Below are 19,423 nucleotides of genomic sequence, written 5' to 3' on the forward strand. Positions count from 1 at the left end.
CTGAGTGACGGTGCCATCTCTGCTCTTGTGGTGGTGGGAGCAGGTACTTGTTGCGGTGAGGAGCAGGGGGAGTGGCGCAGAGCCACCCCCAGGTCCTTCCCTAGCTACATTTGGCTGGAGGGCTCCCCCTACCCTCCGCTTTGCCCGCTGGCTGTCCCGAGGCAGCCTGCCCCACCCGTCCCTTGCTGCCTATTTTTGTCCCCCCCCCCATTTTCCCTTGTATTCCCTTTAGTTTGTTTAGTTTCCCTGCCCTGTCCCCGCCCTTCGACATTTTGCTTGTCTCCCTATCCCCGCCCTCCAGTGTTTGCTGCTTTCTCTGTCCCACCACAGCCCCTGGAAGTTCTTTTGTCTTTCCTTGCCCCGCCCTTGCCTTATGTTTGACCCATCTCCCCCCCCTCCTTGCTAGTACCCTCCTCCCCTGCCTACAGCTTAGTGGGGAGGGGTGGTCAGCCCTGACTTACCCCTTTGCTTCCTGGTGGCTGCTTTGCCCCACTTGGAGACCTGTGTGTGGGGGGGGGGTGGCGTAGCGTGGGTGTTGGGGCCTTCAGCCATCATGGCGGCCTGCAAGATGTTCTGAAAGGTTGTCTTCTTCCTGGCACTGGAGGCCGCCACCCAGAAGGCACTAGAGAAGGGCCTGACGGTGGGGAGTGTCTACATCCCCTAAGAACCCCTGGAGGACCTGGGCGTACAGATGATGCTTACCTCCATCTCACCCTTTCTCTCTCATGCTGCTCTCCTCCCCTTCCTCTCCACCCTGGGGAAGCCCATCTCTGTCATCAGCCCTCTCCCCCTGGCCTGCAAGGACACCGCCCTCTGCCACACAGAAAAATCCACTAGCTCTTTCCCTCGAGTGACCTGGTAGCCGGGGAAACTTAACCAAACCTTTACTCCCACGTGATCAACTTGGGGGTAGAAATATTCTCCAGTACCTTTCCCTGCATTGGTCTGCTGGCCGGGGTGAGTTCAAAGTTTACAGTCCCTTTCCCTCAGTTGACCTGTTGGTCATGGGGCCTTAGGAAGCTTCTCAGCCCTTTCTCCAGGATCACCTGGTTGTAGGGGGGGACTGATGAAAATTCTTAGCCCCTTTCCCTGGGATTGAACTGGTGGCCTGTGGGACTCTAAAAAAAAAATTCTCCAGTCCCTTACCCCGCATTAGTCTGGTGGCCTGGGGAGAGTTAGACATTTCCAATCCTTTTCTCCCCATGTTGTCCTGATTGCCAGTGAGACTTAAAAAAGTGCTCCAACACTCTCCTCTGAGTGGCCAGGGGACTTAGAAAACATCTCAGTTCTTCTCCCCCGGGGTTGACCTAAGGACCTGTGGGACTTAGAACTTTTCCACCCATTCCACGGGGTAGACCTAGGAGCCAAGGGACTTAAAAAATTCTCCAGACTTTCCCTGGAGTGATCTGGTGACTGTTGAGACATAGAAAAATCCTCCAGCTCTTTCCAGTGGGTGACCTGGTAGTCGGGGAGACTTAGAATTAACCAAACTTTTCCCCCAAGTTGATCAGGTGGCATGTGGGAGTTAAATATTCTGCAGTCCCTTTCCCCATGTTGGTTTGATGGCTGCGGCCAGTTCGAAGCTTTCAGTCCCTTTCCCCCAGGTTGTTCTTGTTGCCAGTGGGACTTAGGAAAGTGCTCCAACACTTTCCTCCTAGTTACAAGGTGGCCGGAGGGACTTAGAAAACTTCTCAGCCCTTTCCCCTGGGGTTCACCTTCTTGAAGGGGATACTTATGAAACTTCTCTAGCCGTTTCCTGCCATTTGACTTGGTGGCTGGCGGGAGCTAGGACTTTTACTTGTGGGTAGTGGGATTTTTCCTAGAAAAATTTTCCAGCCTTTTCCCGTGGGCTCATCTGATGGCAGGAGACTAAGAAATTTTCCAGCACTTTCACATTGTGGCAGCTTGGTCTTAGGACATTTCCAGGACTTTCCCCTGAGTAGGTGTGTGGCTAGTAAGACTTAGACCGTAACCAGTCCTTTCCCCCAGGTTCACCAGGTTTCCCTGTGCATTTTTGATCTCTTCCCTCTTTACATAGAAGTTGCCTGGTTACCAGTGGGAATTAGAAAAATTATCTAGCCTTTTCTCATGGGGCCACCTGTTGGCAATTAAGTCTTAGAACTATTCCAGCAGTTTCCTAATGGATTCATCTTGTGGAACGTGCCTCTAAGAACTCTTCAACCGCTTTCCCCTGAGTTCACCTTCATACCAGGGTCACGTAGAAAAATTCTCAACCCTTATACCTTGGGTTGACCGGAGGACGTGTGGGATTTAGAAGTTTTCAACTCTGTCCACCCGGTAGACCTAGTGCCAGGGAACTTAAGAAAATTCTCCAGCCCATTCCCCAGGGCTCCTCTGATGGAAAGGTTCTTAGATTCACCAGCCAGCACTTTCTCCTGGATTCATCTGGTGGGAAGTGTGTCTTAGGACTTCTCCAGCACTTTCCTGGGTGTTGTGCTTGTGGCCAGTAGGACTTAGCACTTAACCATTCCTTTCCCCCAGTTTGACTGGGTACCACCAGGATTTTTGATCTCTTCCAACTTTTCTCACTGGTTGTCGTGGTTGCCAGTGGGAATTAGAAAAAGTCGTTAGCCAAACTGTTTGCAAGCAAGTGTTAAATCTAGTCCAGAAATTCCCATCCCTTTTATTGGGTGTCTAAGAACTTTTCCCAATGCTTTCTCCTGGCTTATCATTGTTCCTGGTGTGACAGTAAAATTCTCAGCCCCATTGCCCCAGTGTTGACCAGGGGACTTGTGGGCCTTTGAACCTTTCCACCCATTCCACCAGGAAGCCCTAGTGGCCAGGAGACATGTTCATGAAGGGTAAACAGACAAGCCTAGTCAAGCACAATATAACTGGAAAAAAATGCATGATCACTGTGGTAAAATGGTGATGCATGGAAATAATCAACCACAATCACTTGAGTGTTTTATGTAGGCCTAGTAAGGGATAGAAATAAACATTAAGTGACACATTACTGATTGTAAGTTGAATTTGTTCAGCTAAAGAACACTGAATCTTATTACATTTATTTTGATTTAAAAAATATTAAGACACTTACCTTGTGCCCTGACAAAACCCTAAAGTACAGCAAAACACAACAACCCATAGTCATCCAGCAAAAAGTACAACAAAAGCCCTTTAAACAGCTCCCCAGCATAACCTCCTTGAATACCTATTCAAAAGACTGGCTCCAATGAGTGTCTGCACACAGCTCATTCCAGGATGAAAGTTTTTATATATAGAGAGGACTCGAGCTCTTACTATGTTGGTTATATGATCAAAAACTTCTGAAGAGAAGGTATTCAATTCACAAGCTCTAGAAAGTCCTGAAACTGAACTTCCATGATACTTGTACATGGCACTTGTCTCCAGTACATCTTAGAGCTAGGGTGACCTGATGTCCTGATTTTTATAGGAACAGCACTGGTATTTGGGGCTTTTTCTTACATAGGTGCCCATTACCTGTCATCCCCAGCCTGATTTCACCTTCCGTGGAGCATTTAGTATGTTTTTAGATTGTCATGTAAATAATACATCTGTATCAACTGGTTGTATTGTGCCTAAACAAATACCCAAAATAGTCTGACAACCTTTTTCTGACTAATTTCTGATCCCAATTTTCCATCACCCCATTTTTTTAATATTTTCCTCTACAGACAAACTGATAGTCCAGAAAGAATCTGTATCTAGTGCAATGTTTTATAGCATTGGTCATCTTTAGTACTTTCCGAGAGTACATCAGTATGGTTTACCTTTGCTCAGATGCAGACAAAGCTACATCTCTGCATGTATGATACAGGTGTAATGTGCACTTCAGAAAAATTGTGCAAGGCAGATGAGATCTGCTATTTCCACTCTATGCCAGTAAAAGTCCAAGGACAGGACATGAGCTCAGCTGTTCTTCTAGTCAAGTCCCCTGCACTCAAGGCAGGACTAAGTATTATCTAGGCCATCCCTGACAGGTGATGGTCTAACTTGGTCTTAAAAATCCTCAATGATGGAGATTCCACAACCTCCCAGTTTCCTTTCTGCAGTATTCCTTAGTAGTCATTCCTCATTTTGTATGTATGAATGTTCCTTCCTAAGTGGAGTACTTTGTAGTTGTCCTTATTGCATTTTAGCCTATTTACTTCAGACCATTTCTCCAGATTTCGAATTTTAATCCCTATCCTCCAAAGCATTTTCAACTCTTCCCAGTTTGATATCATCCTCAACTTTATAAGTGTACTCTGCCATTCTCTTATTGATGATGGTATTGAACAGAACTGGGCCATAAGTGATCCCTGTGGGACCCCTCTTGATATGCCTTAAGAAGTTTGGATTTATTCTATATTTAGGTAGTACTTATTTTCAACCAGAGTATGGCCAGCATAGCTGAGACAGATGCCCATATATTATAATTCTGCTTACTAATGGACAGTTCTATCAACCTATAATTAGTTAGCCCAAGCCTTTCTTTGTATTGATTTTACATAATCACTTTGACATAAGGGCTTGAGTTTTGTTGTGCCTGCCTACAGAAAATTAAGGTTTTTTGTTTAGATTTGGGGAAAAGTTATTTTTTGATAGTTATGCTATGGAGCTAGTTTATTATGATGTTTACATACCTGCATTCTACTAAAAGTAGCTGCTTTTTCCAGGGGAGGGACATCACTTATTCAAACTTACCATTTGGGGGGGGGAAGAAATATGCAATTGCTCTATGGTGTTTTGAGCTAGGGGCAAGGGGTAAGGCTACTCCCCTGGATCAACTCACTTACTGCCGTGTGTTTCAGGACATGCACTGTTAAAAATCACGTGGGAATTTAAAGAGGGGGAAAGGCAAGATAGACTATAAAAGTTCTAGCATTCTGCTAGACAATAATGCTGACTTAGCAAGATGAGAGAGGCATGAGCAGTAGCTGAGCTTTTGAGACATTGACCTTACATTTTAAAACTGTCAGACATAATCAACCTGTCTAGGGCTAGATTGTAACTTTGTCATAAACCCTGAGTAAGCTGTTGTGTAACTTTGCCACACAGGAGTGGCACAGGGAAGGACTCCTGACTCTGCGTCACAATTCCCTGCAGCAAATTTTCTGCTGCTGTGTTGGCTCAGGTCTGCTGGCCAGTATATTGTGAGTTGGTAAAGTCAAGGTTCTACCCACTCCCCCCACACTTCTCGCCCTTCTGAAGAAAGGAACAGTAGGTGTGTAGTGCCTTCTTACTGCTTTAGACCAACAGACGAGGTCCAGGGAGATTGGGTAGGAGTGCAAGGGAGGGTTTTACTCTCCTCTATGTGCCTGATGGGTGTGTAGTCTAAGGCACAATCTAGCCCTTAATGTTACTGTAAATATGATCTTTGTACCTTCTGTCTTGTATTTAGCTGAACCTTAAAGCTCTCAGTTCTTTCAGAAGTTAATGGAATGCTAATTAACTTGATGGATAGTCTGCACAAGTGGAGTAACATAGGGTGTTGGCTTGGATTCCTGTCTGACCAGTCTTACAATATATGTTAAGGAAATATGTACAACTTCTGGGATGTACAGTGAGGTTTTCTAGTGCACAGGATGAGCTGCAAAAGCAGCACATCCTCATCTTACATTCTGGTTCACTTACTCTCCCCCTCCCTGCTACTTTACCTCTCAATGTCCTCTTTTCCAACCAACTTTTTTTAGATTTACTCATTGAAATTCCCTAACAAGTTCACTTTAGCTTTTGGTCATAAGTCATAATTTACCCAGTAGGATCACAGAAAGAGGCAGTATATAAACATGGAATGATTGAACTTGGGACAACAGCTACATGAAACAAGCAATAGAGTCTAGGCTGACCTCTCCATTATCTGCTATTCTGACTTGCTGAAGAAAAAACGTACACACAGCCCTTCTCTAGTTCCACCCAACTTTCTGACACACTTGTTCTTTGACTGGCTCTCTCTCTCAACCCCACCAACATTCCTTCACTCGTGTCCTTTCATTTGCCTCACCCTTCACTAGTTTTCCCACCCCCATTCACTTGTTTTTTGTCACACTTCTCATTTTTCTTTTCTCTCCCTTCCACCCACTCACTCACTTGGATTAGAAGCCTCTTTCTCAATGTAGCTTCCTAAGTTCTTTTCCTTGAGCTGAGGAGGACATGAGAGAAATAGGGATTTTTCTCCTTTCTGGAGGCTGTAGATAGCAATCTTCATGCAGGCTTGGAGAAGTGTAATTTCCATATCTTTCTGTACGTAAGCCAGGTCTGAGTGTCTCAGTGGCACTCTCCCTGCTCAAACAACGAGAGTTCTGTAGCACTTTAAAGACTAACAGAGTTAATATTTGCAGACATAAGCTTTCGAGAGACTTCAGCTCGAAAGGGGGGCACTTTATTTGCATCGGCTTTGTATCTGCATGAGTACAACTAAGTATTTAGCATAACTTACCTAGGTGCTGCGCATAATGGGAAATAGTTAGCACGGCTGGTTTTGGGCTACAAACCACTTTGGTGTTAACTGCTGGGGTAATAAAATGTTGTCCTTCAATTGTATGAACAGATGTCAGCAAAACTGTGCTTAGTCTGTTATGATAAAATCTGCACCCTAAACTAAACAAAGCTCCACAAGGGTGGCAGACAGATGTTTCAGCCTGGAAACGGGTTGGAGCAGTCTCCTATTGGGATTGCACTGGCCCTGGCAAAGTGCTGCCCCCAGGCATGGAGAGGCTCTCTCTCCTCCCATTGTTAAAAGGTAGAATTAACGACTCATCTTGGAGTCTTTTTTGTTTCTTGAAAGCAGGGACATTGCCTGTATGTCAACAGAAGGTTTACCTAAGAGATAAAATCACTAAGAGCTGAACCAGTAGAGGATCTGGGAAACCTTGTCTGACAACTAACAGAGCTGAGTGAGCACCAGGCAACTCTGGTGGGAGGCTGGCACAGTCGGTGCCAGTCTGCTGCGGTCAGCAGAGAGGCTGGCACAGTTGGTGCCGGTGCGGTCGGCGGAGAGGCCGGCACAGTTGGTGCCAGCCTGGTGCGGTCAGTGGGAGCCAGGTGTGCTCGGTGCCAGCGGTCTGTGGGAAACAGGCGTGGTTGCTGCCAGCGGTCGGGGACTCAGCGAGGCCCAAAGGTGGTAGGAGACCACAGCAGAGGGGGCCTGGTCAAGCCTGTGTTGGACAGGAGTGGCATAGGGGGTGGAGCCACACCCAAGAGGTGAACATTGCAACTACGATGGTCAGTACAGGGGAAAAAAGAAAGGGAGAGGCGAAGGACACGCCCTGTACTCTGGAATGGGTTGGGCTCATTGAGTTCATGAACTCTGTTTGCATTGTTTTCCCAAACCAGTGCTGTTACCTCTCTTTTGCTATTAAAAGGTTTCTTTCTACACTCAGACTCTGTGCTTGCAAGAGGGAAAGTATTGCCCTTTGGGGGGCGCCCAGGGGATAGTGTGTAATTTCCCAGGTGACTGGGTGGGGGCTCGAGCCAGTTTGATGTTGTATCATTGACAGGGACCCCTAGATATAGAACCCAGCCCTTGCTGCTGCCGACTCGGTCTGGCAGAAGGGTTACAAGTACACAAACAAAAATGTGTTCTTGAAGTTAAGGGGCGGCAGCAGTAGTGGCTAGTCAAACACCCGGTGTTCATGCTCCCTGGACCAAAGATGCCATAAAGGCAAAATTAAACGGTACAGGATAATGTAATTCCTTTGTGATCCAAGGGGATTCACCTGTACAGGAAGGCAAACACTCACCAAGAGATTGATTGAAGAAAGTTGTGCTGTAGAAAATGGCTTCCAGCTGGCCAGAGTCTTTTCTAGGACAAACACCAAGTGCTTGAGTAGATAGTGCATATCATCTTACATTTGGATTGTCATTAGGTGATGACAGTGGCTGAATCCACTGCTTAGGAGTTAATGCCTGCAGGTCCACTTGATTGCAGGCCTTTGGATTCCAACAGGTGGTCCAGAAAGGTCTCACTGAGCTGCGTTACACCAGAGCACCTCTCTGGGAAACAGAGGCAGGTCTTACTACAAAAGCCCAAGATGATAAAGACCAACAATAATGAAGCTTACATCCAAGAGAAAACATTATTTCTATGCACCAAAGTAGGGTTCAGTTTACCAAGCCTTGAGTTCTAGAATCAATCAATAAATGCATGCCAGAAATCTAAATCTAATCTAAAGTGTGAATGTAATTTAATTTATGAAAATGTTTTCAGTATTTTAGATGTTTAGACAAGCTCTATTCAGTTTGCTCTCTCAACAAAGTTCCTGAGTTCTTTGTTGCTGCTGACATGAGCACTTCACTTTCCATTTGCAAGAACCCGCTGAAAGTAATTGGAGAAAATATCTAACTTTTTGTAAGGAGTTGATCCTGTGCCCACGGTCAATTGAAATACAAGCCCTGACGGCGGTGGGAGAAAGGAAAGGTCCTTTGCCCAATGTTTCCTCCACTTAATTTCAATGTCTATTGTAGCATCTGTGCAGCTGCATTTTTAAGGAACTTCTAGCAACAGTCCCTCTAGAATGTTTTTTGCCCAGACCCTCTTAAGCGAAGCAACCAGAACTGCATTGATCTGTAGAATCTATTCCATCTCCTGCTAGTATCTCTTATCAGATACTAATCATACTGCATTTTGCTCCAGCTGCTGATGCTTGGATCCCCAACAGCTTTTAAGAAAGCTGTCACCTCTGTCCCTTGGACTACTTTCCTTTGGGACAGCTCTGTTAGTCACACCTACTTTTCATTACTGTTTTACTCATGTAGTTAAACAGCTGATCCTGCTAGACTGACCTCCCTTCCCTGACTCCTGTAGCTTCACTCTGACCTGGGCCAATTCACAGCCTCTTTTCTCCTGGCCCTGACACCTATGCAAGTGCTCTCTATGGTCTTGCTCAGGCCATCCCAGCTCTCACTGCTTTAGTCTTTGGCCACTTATCAGCCACCTTTGGGCCCCTATCACTTACCACCTACCTCCAGTTCACAATATGTCATCTTTCTTTCACTTCCTGGGAGGTGACACTGCTCTGTGTATCACAGCCACCCCATTGTTCAGAGTACTCACTGGGCTTCCTGTCCTCTTATTCAGTCATGGTCCACCCCTGGCCTTTGTGTTGGGAGAGCTCTGTAATCAGCTGAGCAACTGAGTGCCTAAGGTGGGCACATCTTCATAGGAAAAAAAATAAAAAAATCTGTATTCATGCTTCAGGAAAGTAAAGGACAGGAGGGGTAAGTGGTATCAGCTACTCTCTCCAACTCAAACCAGTTCAGCAGAGTTAGGAAGTGCTCTGAAGCAGTTTTACAAAATCCAGGAAAAATACCATTTTCTGTAAGCTTGACTAGACTGTTGCAGTGATCCTCAGCACAAGTTATTTCCAGTTCTCCAGGACAGCAGACCACCCGGTTTTGCACTCTTTAGAATTCACACACTAGTCCTTTTGCCTTTTTTGTTACAATATTTCTGACATTTAAATTATTTAATAATTTTACAATATACCTGATAATTCACTATACTTTCAGTGAGGGTTCTTTATCATTCTGCCTTTTTTAATGGCTGTAAAGGTCCCCTAGTGTGGGTGGGGGTGGTAGCCCTCCCTCACAGACAATTTCTGAGGGAGGCCATACCTCCCAGCACCTGTGCCCTGTGGGGAGTTCTAGCAAAAAGGTGGGGGGAGAGAGAGAGAGTTGGCCAGGCTGAAGAGACTCAGAACCACTAACTGTCAGGTGGGGTGCTCCAGTATCCTACCATGGAGGCAGGCAGGCCAGGTAGGAGGCTTTGCCCCCTCCTTATGTGAGCACACAGTTCACTGCCCAAGCCCTCAGGCAGGAGAGGCAAAATGGAACAGTGTCTACCCCTCAGTAGGGTGAGCAAACAGTTCCAAGCCCTGATCCTTAGGCAGGGTGGGCCAAGCAAACGGGAACAGTCTCTGGCATGTGGTGGGGTGATCACCCCACGTCAGGGTAGGAAAGGGGGAGGGGACACAGGCCCACCCAACTCCACTGCATCCCAGCCCATGGCCCCTGGCAGTGACAGGGTGTCCCATCACTGAGTCAGCAGGGCTCCAGCTGAAACACGCTGCCTCAATCAGCAGCCATGACACATCCGGACATGTTCTGGCTTCCCTGGGCTCCTTCCTTCTCCCCTGTCCCTTATGTACCTTATCCCCCAAATCACCCTCAGTTCCCCCAGGGTACTCTGCCAGAGGAAGGTTCCAGAACTCTTCAGACATATCAGTCAGGAGCATGTCTGGGAACTCCTCAGAGCCATCCACAGAGAGTAGCTCCTCCAGGTCACAAGATCCAGGAATCTCCTCTGACTTACAGGGCTCAGGTAGCTCCAGCAGGTCCTCAGGGCCCTAGGTAGTTAGTAGCTTTGGCGGTCTCTCCTCAGTGTCAGGGCCCAGCACCAAGGGAGAGATATTCAGTTGCCTTCCCCTCAGTGAGCTGGAAGGGCTGTCCTTTATACCTCCTGTCCCACCTTTCTGCTTCCAGTCAGGTGTGGGGATGCACTTTCAGGTTCTGCCCCCTCAGAGAGGGGTTTGGCTCACCCTCACCATCAATCGCAGAGGGAGGCCACACCTCCCGGCTACAATGGCAATCACATGGTTCAGTGATTCTTATAAAAGTTAACAGTATTCCCCAACTCCTCCAACCAAGAATCAAATGGAAAAGAATCTCCTTCTGTAACAAAAAATGATGTAGTTAAATTTGCTGATATATAGGCAGACTTTATAGGAATGAACTAAATTGGTGTGTTGAGTTTTGATCCTTCTGAAGCCCTCTCTTCCTTTCTTCTTTCCCTGACTCCTTTTTATTGCCTTATGTCACTCGTATTTCATTTGGTGTATAAGTTAATGATAGTTTTATCCTCTCATAACGTCTACTTTGATGGCTAGGTTTTTAATTGTATAATATAAAAGCAAAGATTTTTGCTTTGCAGATGTAGATAGAATGGTAAGAGGAAAGGCTGTGTATGGGAACTTAATGCCAGACTTCCTGATTTTCAAGTAGTTAGTTCTTTAAGTACAATGTTCTAATGAGTCTTCCTGTTTAAAGCTGGAAGTATACATATACTTTTTTTTTGCCTGGGAACATACTGTAAATGTACTGAATATAAGGCATGATTGCAAAACTCAAACATTCAGACCATTAGTTTGCACTATAAAAGGATTACAAAAATTTTGCTTAAGAGTTTCCTGTTAGCACATAAGCAATTGAAGTATTCTTTTCTCTTTTATGTATAAGATGGTTAAAGTAATCTCTCATTGAGGATTGAAAAGAGAGATTCCCCAGCTATTTAAGTACTCCCTCCTTTTTCTTTTTAAAAATATATGGCTGTTCTTTAGGTATAACTAAGATTTTTTTTTCTAGTGTTACATAAGTGTCTTTCCTTTTCTTTGTGTAGTGAAAGAACACATTTGTGTAACATGCTTGAGCAAACATGTGATACATAAAAATGTTTGCTTTCATTTATGCTTGGACACTGCCTTTGTTGTATTGGGTTTCATTAATGCTTCTCAGAGTTGTCTTTGCAGTAAGAAGGCAGGAGGAAAATTTTCTATTTGGCCAGGAAGTAGCAGATGAAAAATCAGATGATAAAACAGAATAGCTAAAGAACATGCATTTGGTTAGAAACAAAGTATTTCTTCCTTCTCCTCATTCCTGGCAAAGCTAGTGAAGTTGCAACAGCATATCAGCACTCCTGCTGTGAAGTAGCTTAGCTTCCTAGAGAGAGGCAAGTGTTCCTGTTTCTTCTGATAAAATTTGTACAATGCATTTTGAATGGGTAAGAGCTGAGTAGTGTTAACCATCTGGAGGGAACTCTATACAGAATGGGAATGGTAGGGTAAGAGTTACTCTTTCCACATTAGGTTTGTTTCACTACTGTAGCATTCCATGAGCCAATGCCAAATAGCTATGGGGGGAGGAATTCTGCTACTAGCTATCCTCTACAAAAGTTTCCATTAAAATTCCAGGGAATCATCAAGGGTTCTGAGCTCAAAACAATCCATTCTTTCAGATCCTCATGTGCTCTTGATTTTTTTTTTTTTTGGGGTAGTCTCTCTCTGGCTTCAGTGACCTCTCTCATATGCATGCACACACATCCATTCCATATAAAATGCAGCTAGTTAGATTATCTGTTTATTGCTCTGATCATATTACTTTCTTGCTCTTTGAATTCCTCTATTTGTCCTATTTCACTTCATCAAGTTTCTTGTCCTTCACCTTGAGGCCCTTCACAACTTTGCCCCTATGTGCCAATTGTCTCTTTGCCACATCCACCTGGGAAATCATGCTAGTCAAATGTCTTTTCTCATCATCACCCACAAAGGTGCTCCTTCTGTGCATACGGAATCAAATAGAACACTGTCCTTGTAGTAACCAAAAAGGCCAATTGCTTCTCCTGCAAGAGGAGAAGGCCAATTATGTCTCACTGTCATTAAGAGATCATCTAATTAACAAAGGCTAGGGTGGGGGCAGATAAGACTCAATGACACTTCAATTTTAAAAGCACCTGAATATTTGATTGAGAAAACAAGTGCCCTAGAACATAGACGGGATACAAAGTGTGAGTCCATTAGGGCATGAACTAGTCTTTGTCTGTATAGCACCTAGCACAAGGGGATGCTAGTGCGGTTAATTTTTTTTTAAAGGGTTAATCCCATCTCTCCTAGGGACAATAGGCAGAATTTCAGTACCCAGGATGGCAGCTCAAACAGAATTCAGCCCTGCAGTAGAAACTTCCATATGTGAATCCCCAACATCTGCATTAGAACACACAGTTGCAGGCAAGCATCCTGTACTTATAAGGTAGACAGAAACTGGAGGCTGAAATAATATTTCAGTCCAAATCTGTGTTTAGGGAATAGTTGCATCATTTTTGCTATGAAAAAGTTAACTATCCTTAACTAATGGGAGTTAAAATTGTAGCGAAGACAAGATAGGTTGTAATTTTCACATGAGCTGGCAGGGTGCATTAAAGACTAGATTTGTCCCCTGCCACAATGTGTTTATTTTATATGAAAACTACAACCTGTGTCCAAGTGAGTCAAGAGCACACTTTTTTGTGAGTGAAAACAGATTGTCATTCAGGGGCTGTTTCAGACACCTTCCATGCCAAGAAACTTACGTGGGGCTGCAGCTGAACAAGCCAGCACTTTCTGTGACTGACATGTGGCCGTGCAGGCATGAACTCTAAACGATGCAGCCCTCTTTCTCTTTGAGCCATGGTCTCTGCAGCTTTGTCCTCCCCACCCTCTGCGGTAGAGCAGGATGGGAATTGTGCCCTTGGATTGCCTGTGGGCGGAGAGCAGGGAAGTCTGCTAGCCCTCAGTTTGTAAGGGGAAGCAGGCGGTGGGTAGCTACCCACGGATGCAGCCTGGGCCCGGACGTGGCTAGCTGCCCCAGCCAGGGCGGAGCTCGGAGTTGGGCGTGACGTGTGACATCACACAAGGGGCGTGGCGGCTCGCGCTGGAAGCAGTCTCGGCTCCAGTAGCGGCAGGTTGGCGGCGCACGTACCGGTTCAGCACCTCGCTGACGGTGGCTCGTGCAGCTCTTGGCGCACCTGGCGTCGCCGCGCCCCTCCACTCCACCTACCTGCGGGAGGGAGGTCGGGCTGCCCCTCAGAATCCGGGACACCCCCCGGCGGCGCTGTCGCGGTCTGGTCTGGTCTGGGGGGCTGGCGGCCCGGCCGAGGAGGCGTGCGCGGGTCCCCGGCCGTTGGAGCTTTCAGCGGCATGGCGGGGCTGAGGAGGCGAGGGGCCGGGCCGGAGGAGGCGAGTGGCGGGGCTGCCGGCGACAAGGTGAGCGTGGGGGCGCGGCCCGGCGGGAAGTTCCCCTCGGCGTGGCCTCTGGCCGGCCAGCTCCGCCGCTCATCGTGCGCTGCTGCGCCGTCCTCGCAGCCACCTCGTCCCCTTCCCCGGCCCGCCCGCGCCTGCTCGCTGTACCGAGGGGTGAGGGGCGGTAGTGAAGGGGAGGTGTCAGGCTGGTGCAGAGAGTGATTCATACGCCCCCCCCCCATTTCCCCACCTCCCCCCATCATCATCTCCTTGTGTGTGCAGGAGGACGGCATTTATCTCCTCCCCCTAACGAAATTGCTGTTCAGTCATGACAGGGTCACTCTGGTTTGGGGAGAGGTGATGCACCTGACGACACTTTTAAGTACGTTCATTGCTGGTGGGGTGGGAAGGGTCCCCTGCTCTGCTCTAACACAGTCTCTGGCCTCTTCTCACACAGGCCTGAGAGGCTGAAATGAGAGAGACTAGATTTCAAATGAGAGCATTCAGCTCCTCTCTGGTTCTGCAGCAAGAGGCAGGTCAGTGGTGCCTCCTCCACCTGCAGTCTTCATTCAGCCTGGCGGATTGTTTCCTGCAGCTAATCACGCCTCCCCCCTCAGTGCATAAAGTAGTCGGAGACACTGCAAATTCAGGGAACTATTGACCTGGTATGTTGGGAAGGAAGCAAAACAGCTACTGGTGAACCTGCCCTAGCTAAAGGTTGTCAGCACTTCCATGGCAACTCTCTGTATTTTATCATTTTATGACTCTGATACACATTTACTTCTGGGCTGTAATGTGACTTACAGTATGACCTTTCTGTTGAGGGGAAAAGTTTTCAAAATAATGAGTGTACAATATCACTTTATTGGCAACTCCCCACCCCCCAATGATGCAGTTTTGTTCACTTCTTTAAAAACAATTCAGAAACAAAATTTTGATTTTTTTTCAATATGACTAAAATTAAAAGGACACTCATTTTGAAAAACAGATGTTATAATTGATAAAAAAATTTACACAGCTTTGGATTTAAACATTCAGTGTTTTCAACCCAAACATAATGGCTTTCATCTAATGCATGTGAACAAGACAGTGAACCTGACTAGCGTTCAAGGTGATTGAAGTGGAAATAAACACTATTAGCAAGCAAATCCTAAAAAAACCCAACTCATTCAAGAAGGGTCAGTGTCAGATAGCGTAAACTGAAGGTTTAGGCCAGGAAGAAAGCTAATTTAAGTAATGACTTTCTTGGGATCTCTAACAGTCTGCCCACAAGGTGCTCTCCTATTTTTCTAAACATGCCCAATTCTTTCAGCCTTTTCTCAAAGATAATTTTTTATAAACTTCTTATTTTTCTTGCTTTCATCTGGACTCCCTCCATTTTGTCCGCCTCTCCCTTAAAGTAAAATGCACAAAACTTGACGAAATATTCCAGGTGAGGCCTCACCAGTGCTAAGCAGAATGGAACAGTTTTACCTCCCATGTCCGACATACAACACTCCTGTTATTACGTCCCAGAAGCATATTTGTCTTTTGCAACAGCAACACTTTGACTCATTTAATTTGATCCACTGTGACCCGCAAATCCTTTTCTGCAGTATTGCTTTGTAGCCAATTATTTCCCATTTTGTATTTATGCATTTGATTTAACTTTGTAAGTGCAGTATTCTGTATTTTGTTCTTTGAATTTACTCTTATTGATTTCAGACCAATTTTCCAATTTTTGAATTCTAATCCTGTCCTCCAAAGTGCGTTCATCTCATTCCATACAGCAAAAGGTGCCGATCCTTGACATCCTGGCTTGTGGGAAGCAATGAAACTATTTATAGTAGTAATCCTAAATCATGCAAGTAAGGGTTTGCAGGCTCTAGAGCCTGTACTCATAATAGAGGAGGGCCTCTGCTGATGCTTTGGATTTGGTCTTTATATTTAAGCTATTAAAAACTTGAAAGAAATGGCAAGCTTTTATACTTTTTGTTTTGATAGTTTTAACATTTTTGAATTCAGAACAAGGTACTATGTATGTCTGGCCAAATGTGCCAGGATATGGCCTGATGTGACTTTTGTGGAATATTAGGAGAAAATAGAAGAGCTAAAGGACACTGGAGTGGAAGACAAGTATTGAAACACTTATGTCTTAATAGTGGTGGGATAGTAATACTTTAATTCCTTTGTCTGCTAAAATTTGTTTTAATCTAAGTAGCTGTAAAATGTCTTGACTTTTTTGGTTTGGTTGAATGATCCTCATTTTCCCTGAAATGATTTTTGTTGCCAGTTCAGGAGCACTTTATTATGCCCTTGAAACATTCCACAAACTTAGCAGAGTGTACAAAGACCATAGCGACTAGAGTAATTCATGTGTGCACTTCAGTTAGCTAAATGTTTAAAGTAGTAGGGAGGAAGCATGGTGTAATAGTTGCACTGCTAGAGTTGTAGGTTTTATCCCTGTATCTGCTACTGAATGTTACCTTGGGCAGGTAACTACCTAAGTATTCCTATTTTTGGAATGAGGACAATACTTAATGTTGAGATTTAAGTAAATGTTCATAAGGTGCTTGATGTCTGCATCTGTGGGCTTGTCTACACTTGAAATGCTACAGCAGCACTTCAGTGTAGACACTAACTATGCTGATGGGAGCATAGGTAATCCACCTCCCCGAGAGGTGGGAGCCAGGTACATGGAAGAACTTTTCTGTCAATCTAGTGCTGTCTACATGGGGACTGAGGTCGTCTTAACTGCATTGCTCACGGTTGTGGATTTTTCACATCCCTGAGTGATGTGGCTGGTCCGTCTCTAATTTTCTAATGTACAGCAGCCCTAAATAAGAGAATGCAGCCCCTAACTTCTGTACTGTTGAGAAGGAACTGAGGTGAACTACAAACCTTGCTGTACAGGCGTCTGCTTAGCAGACCAGTGTAACCCCCTAAATTTTGTTTAGTTTAGGGTTATAGTATTTTATAAAAACAAACTTAATCCATTTTGCCTCAGGACAGCCTAAGAAGAGCTTGAAGGGCTTTCTTCACTTCACAGTAAGCTCCAGTTACTACTCTGTAACTACACTAGCTCAAATAAGAGTGGTTACACTGCCAAACACCACCAAACTAGACAGAGTAACTGGGTTACCAGAGTGATTCAGTTAGCAACTTATGAGTTGTAACTCAAGCTGTTGCATCTTTGCATTACTAGCTCCCCCCTCAGCAGCACTCAGACTTCAATCCACCTACCCTGAGGGGACAGGCAGCTTAAATCAACACTTTATTTGAGCTAGAGATTGGGTGGATAGACGTCTGTGTAAGGGCAAAAGTAGTGCTGTAGTTCAATCTAACAATGCAGTAAAGACAAACATGTCTACTAATATGTGCTTCTGGTCTAGAGTCAGATGTGCAAGTTTGTTACCTGGTGTGCTTAGGTGAGGCTTGGACCCCATCACAACTGTTACTTTTGTCCTTCTGTTATCTGTTTGACCCTCACTTTTAGCGTCACGTCCTTCGCCTGTTCCTGGGGGGCAGGGACTCGGTTTTTTTTGGACTATGTCACACAAAGTCAAAGATTTCTGTTAAGTCTTTTAGAGAGTCAATGTGTTCCCTAATGCAGGTGACAGTGATGGAAGCAGAAGTATGCAATGAAATATATGGCAGCCTGGAGTGGGAAGCAGGAGAAAGAGGAAAGTAAACATCTTTCATGCATGACAGGCGCTATCACCTATCATTTCTGAAATATTCAGAAAAAACAAAGAAAATACTCAGTTAACTCCAGGTTAACATTTTACCTATCATTCACTTTGTTTTAACCCTCCTCCAAACTCTGAGACTGTTGCAATTTCCACATAATTTCTCTTTCTCCTCACCTCCAATAACAAAAAATTGGAAAGCTTGAAAATTCAAAGTTAAGAATCCATCTTAAAAAACATTTCAACCAAAACACTTGAACGTATGGAAATGTATAGGGTCATTCAAACATCCTTATTGTTACTATTCCATCACCATAGCAACATCCAGAAACGTAGACGGTATAAGCCACAAATGGCTGTTGGTCATCGCCTCAGATTAACACAATCTTGTTAGACTACATTATTGTTGATCTAAGAGTGTGTTCAAACTGTCATTGTTTACATTGCAATCTTGTGAGACTTCTGGCTTCTTGGGGCAATAAACAGAAACATTTGCACTTGGCCACACTGAATTTAAAAAAAAAAATCATATGTGGGGGAGGGCGGGAGAATCATTTGACCTGATCTCCTCCTCATTACCACCCTCAAAGATACACACAATTCCCCATCTAATAATTTAAATCAGGGGTTCTCAAACTTCCATAGTACAGATTCAAATTTAATAGAGTATCTAGTTGACTACCTCCTCTCCCACTTGACTGCCAACCAGATTTTCTCCCATTCATATTCATGAAACGTACCTGTAGAAACTATAGCAATCTAATCCTGAGAAAGTATTTAACATATCTTATCTTTTTAATGTAACTTATGAACTTGAATTGACAATACCCAGCACCATTTGACCAGGCAGCTTTCTGTGCATCTCTAGCAACTGCTCTGTGCACCACAGTGGAGAACTGCTGGTTTCAGTATATGGAAAACTGAAGTACTGAGCTTTGCTTCTTCATACTTCAACCATATTGAATAAAAACAAGGTTATTATAGTATAGTTGCTTGTACAAATTGCATCTGTAACTCAAAGGTCTATCTTAGAGACTGCTAGGCAACTACTCAAATAATTGTTGAGCCAGTCCTGCTACAGAATGCCATCACACTAGCAAAAAATACATCTACAAACAAAAGTTAAAACAGAGAACAGAAATCTTTGGAGCTTTTTGGACTCCTGTGGGAGTTTCACCTGAGAGGACGGTGGTGATTTTGTATTTTGAAGGTTGTCATTTCTTCTAGGGGCTTGCTGATATCCCTTAACATGCTGGTAGTGCTGGCCCAGTTTGGCTAGGTTTAAAAGCCAGTCTCTAGGAAACATTGGAGCAATTAACAGCAGAGTTTCTGTAGGGGTTAGGTTTTTTTTTTTCTTCCTCCTTTTTTATTTCTTTTTTTCTAGGAATAAGGTCTAAGAAAAGACAGTGGCTACTGAGGCAGCTCTAGAAGTGATCCAGAGAGGAGAGGCGACAAAGAGGATGGTTGGGTGCAGAAGTTGTGGGATGCATATCATCCTTGACTGACTATCTGATGGAAGCAACTTACACCTGGAAATGCTCATGGCAAAGAAGATCTAAGGATTAAAGCTGCAGTGGAGACGCTGATGGAATTCAGATGGGGAGTTGAAGGTATGACGCAGGAGAGGAGAGCAGAGGTGATACAGGTCTCTCAATATTTGTGGACACATGTCAAACAAAAGGAACTGGAGGGCATTCTGCTAGAAGAAGAGCGGGATCCATTGAAGAAAGACCATGAGGGCAAGGCAGAGGAAGAGATCAGCGAGTGGTCTTGAAATTCTGTTGAGTAACATTTGCTGAATTGAGGAATGAGGAGGAGAAACAGGCAAGGAAGAAAAGAAGGAAGACAGTCCCTGGAGAAGAGAGGAGACAATGGAGATAGCCAGGGACTGGAGTCTAAGGAAAAATTAGGATGATATACAGGGGACTGCAAGAGAGACCGTAAAACCAAAAAGAACTAGTTCTGTGTGATTGGGGACTCCATACTCAGAAGAATCAATAGTACTGCACAACATCCAGA

At 44.8% G+C, this 19,423-nt stretch overlaps 1 protein-coding gene across 1 annotated transcript in view; it reads left to right on the forward strand.

Annotated features, from left to right (window-relative positions):
- Positions 1 to 13,457: 13,457 nt before the first annotated feature.
- CDS1 (CDP-diacylglycerol synthase 1) overlaps positions 13,458 to 19,423 on the forward strand; it is a 74,054-nt gene continuing 68,088 nt past the window's right edge. Inside the window, exon 1 of the mRNA XM_067557108.1 lies at positions 13,458 to 13,760. Coding sequence (XP_067413209.1) covers positions 13,695 to 13,760 — 66 coding nt within the window. The 5' untranslated portion in view covers positions 13,458 to 13,694. The remainder of the gene's footprint in view (positions 13,761 to 19,423) is intronic.

This window comes from Emydura macquarii, unplaced genomic scaffold (assembly GCF_026122565.2).
Source record: "Emydura macquarii macquarii isolate MOO-44397 ecotype Brisbane River unplaced genomic scaffold, CSIRO-AGI_Emac_v2 contig_1790, whole genome shotgun sequence".
Lineage (NCBI taxonomy): Eukaryota > Metazoa > Chordata > Testudines > Chelidae > Emydura > Emydura macquarii.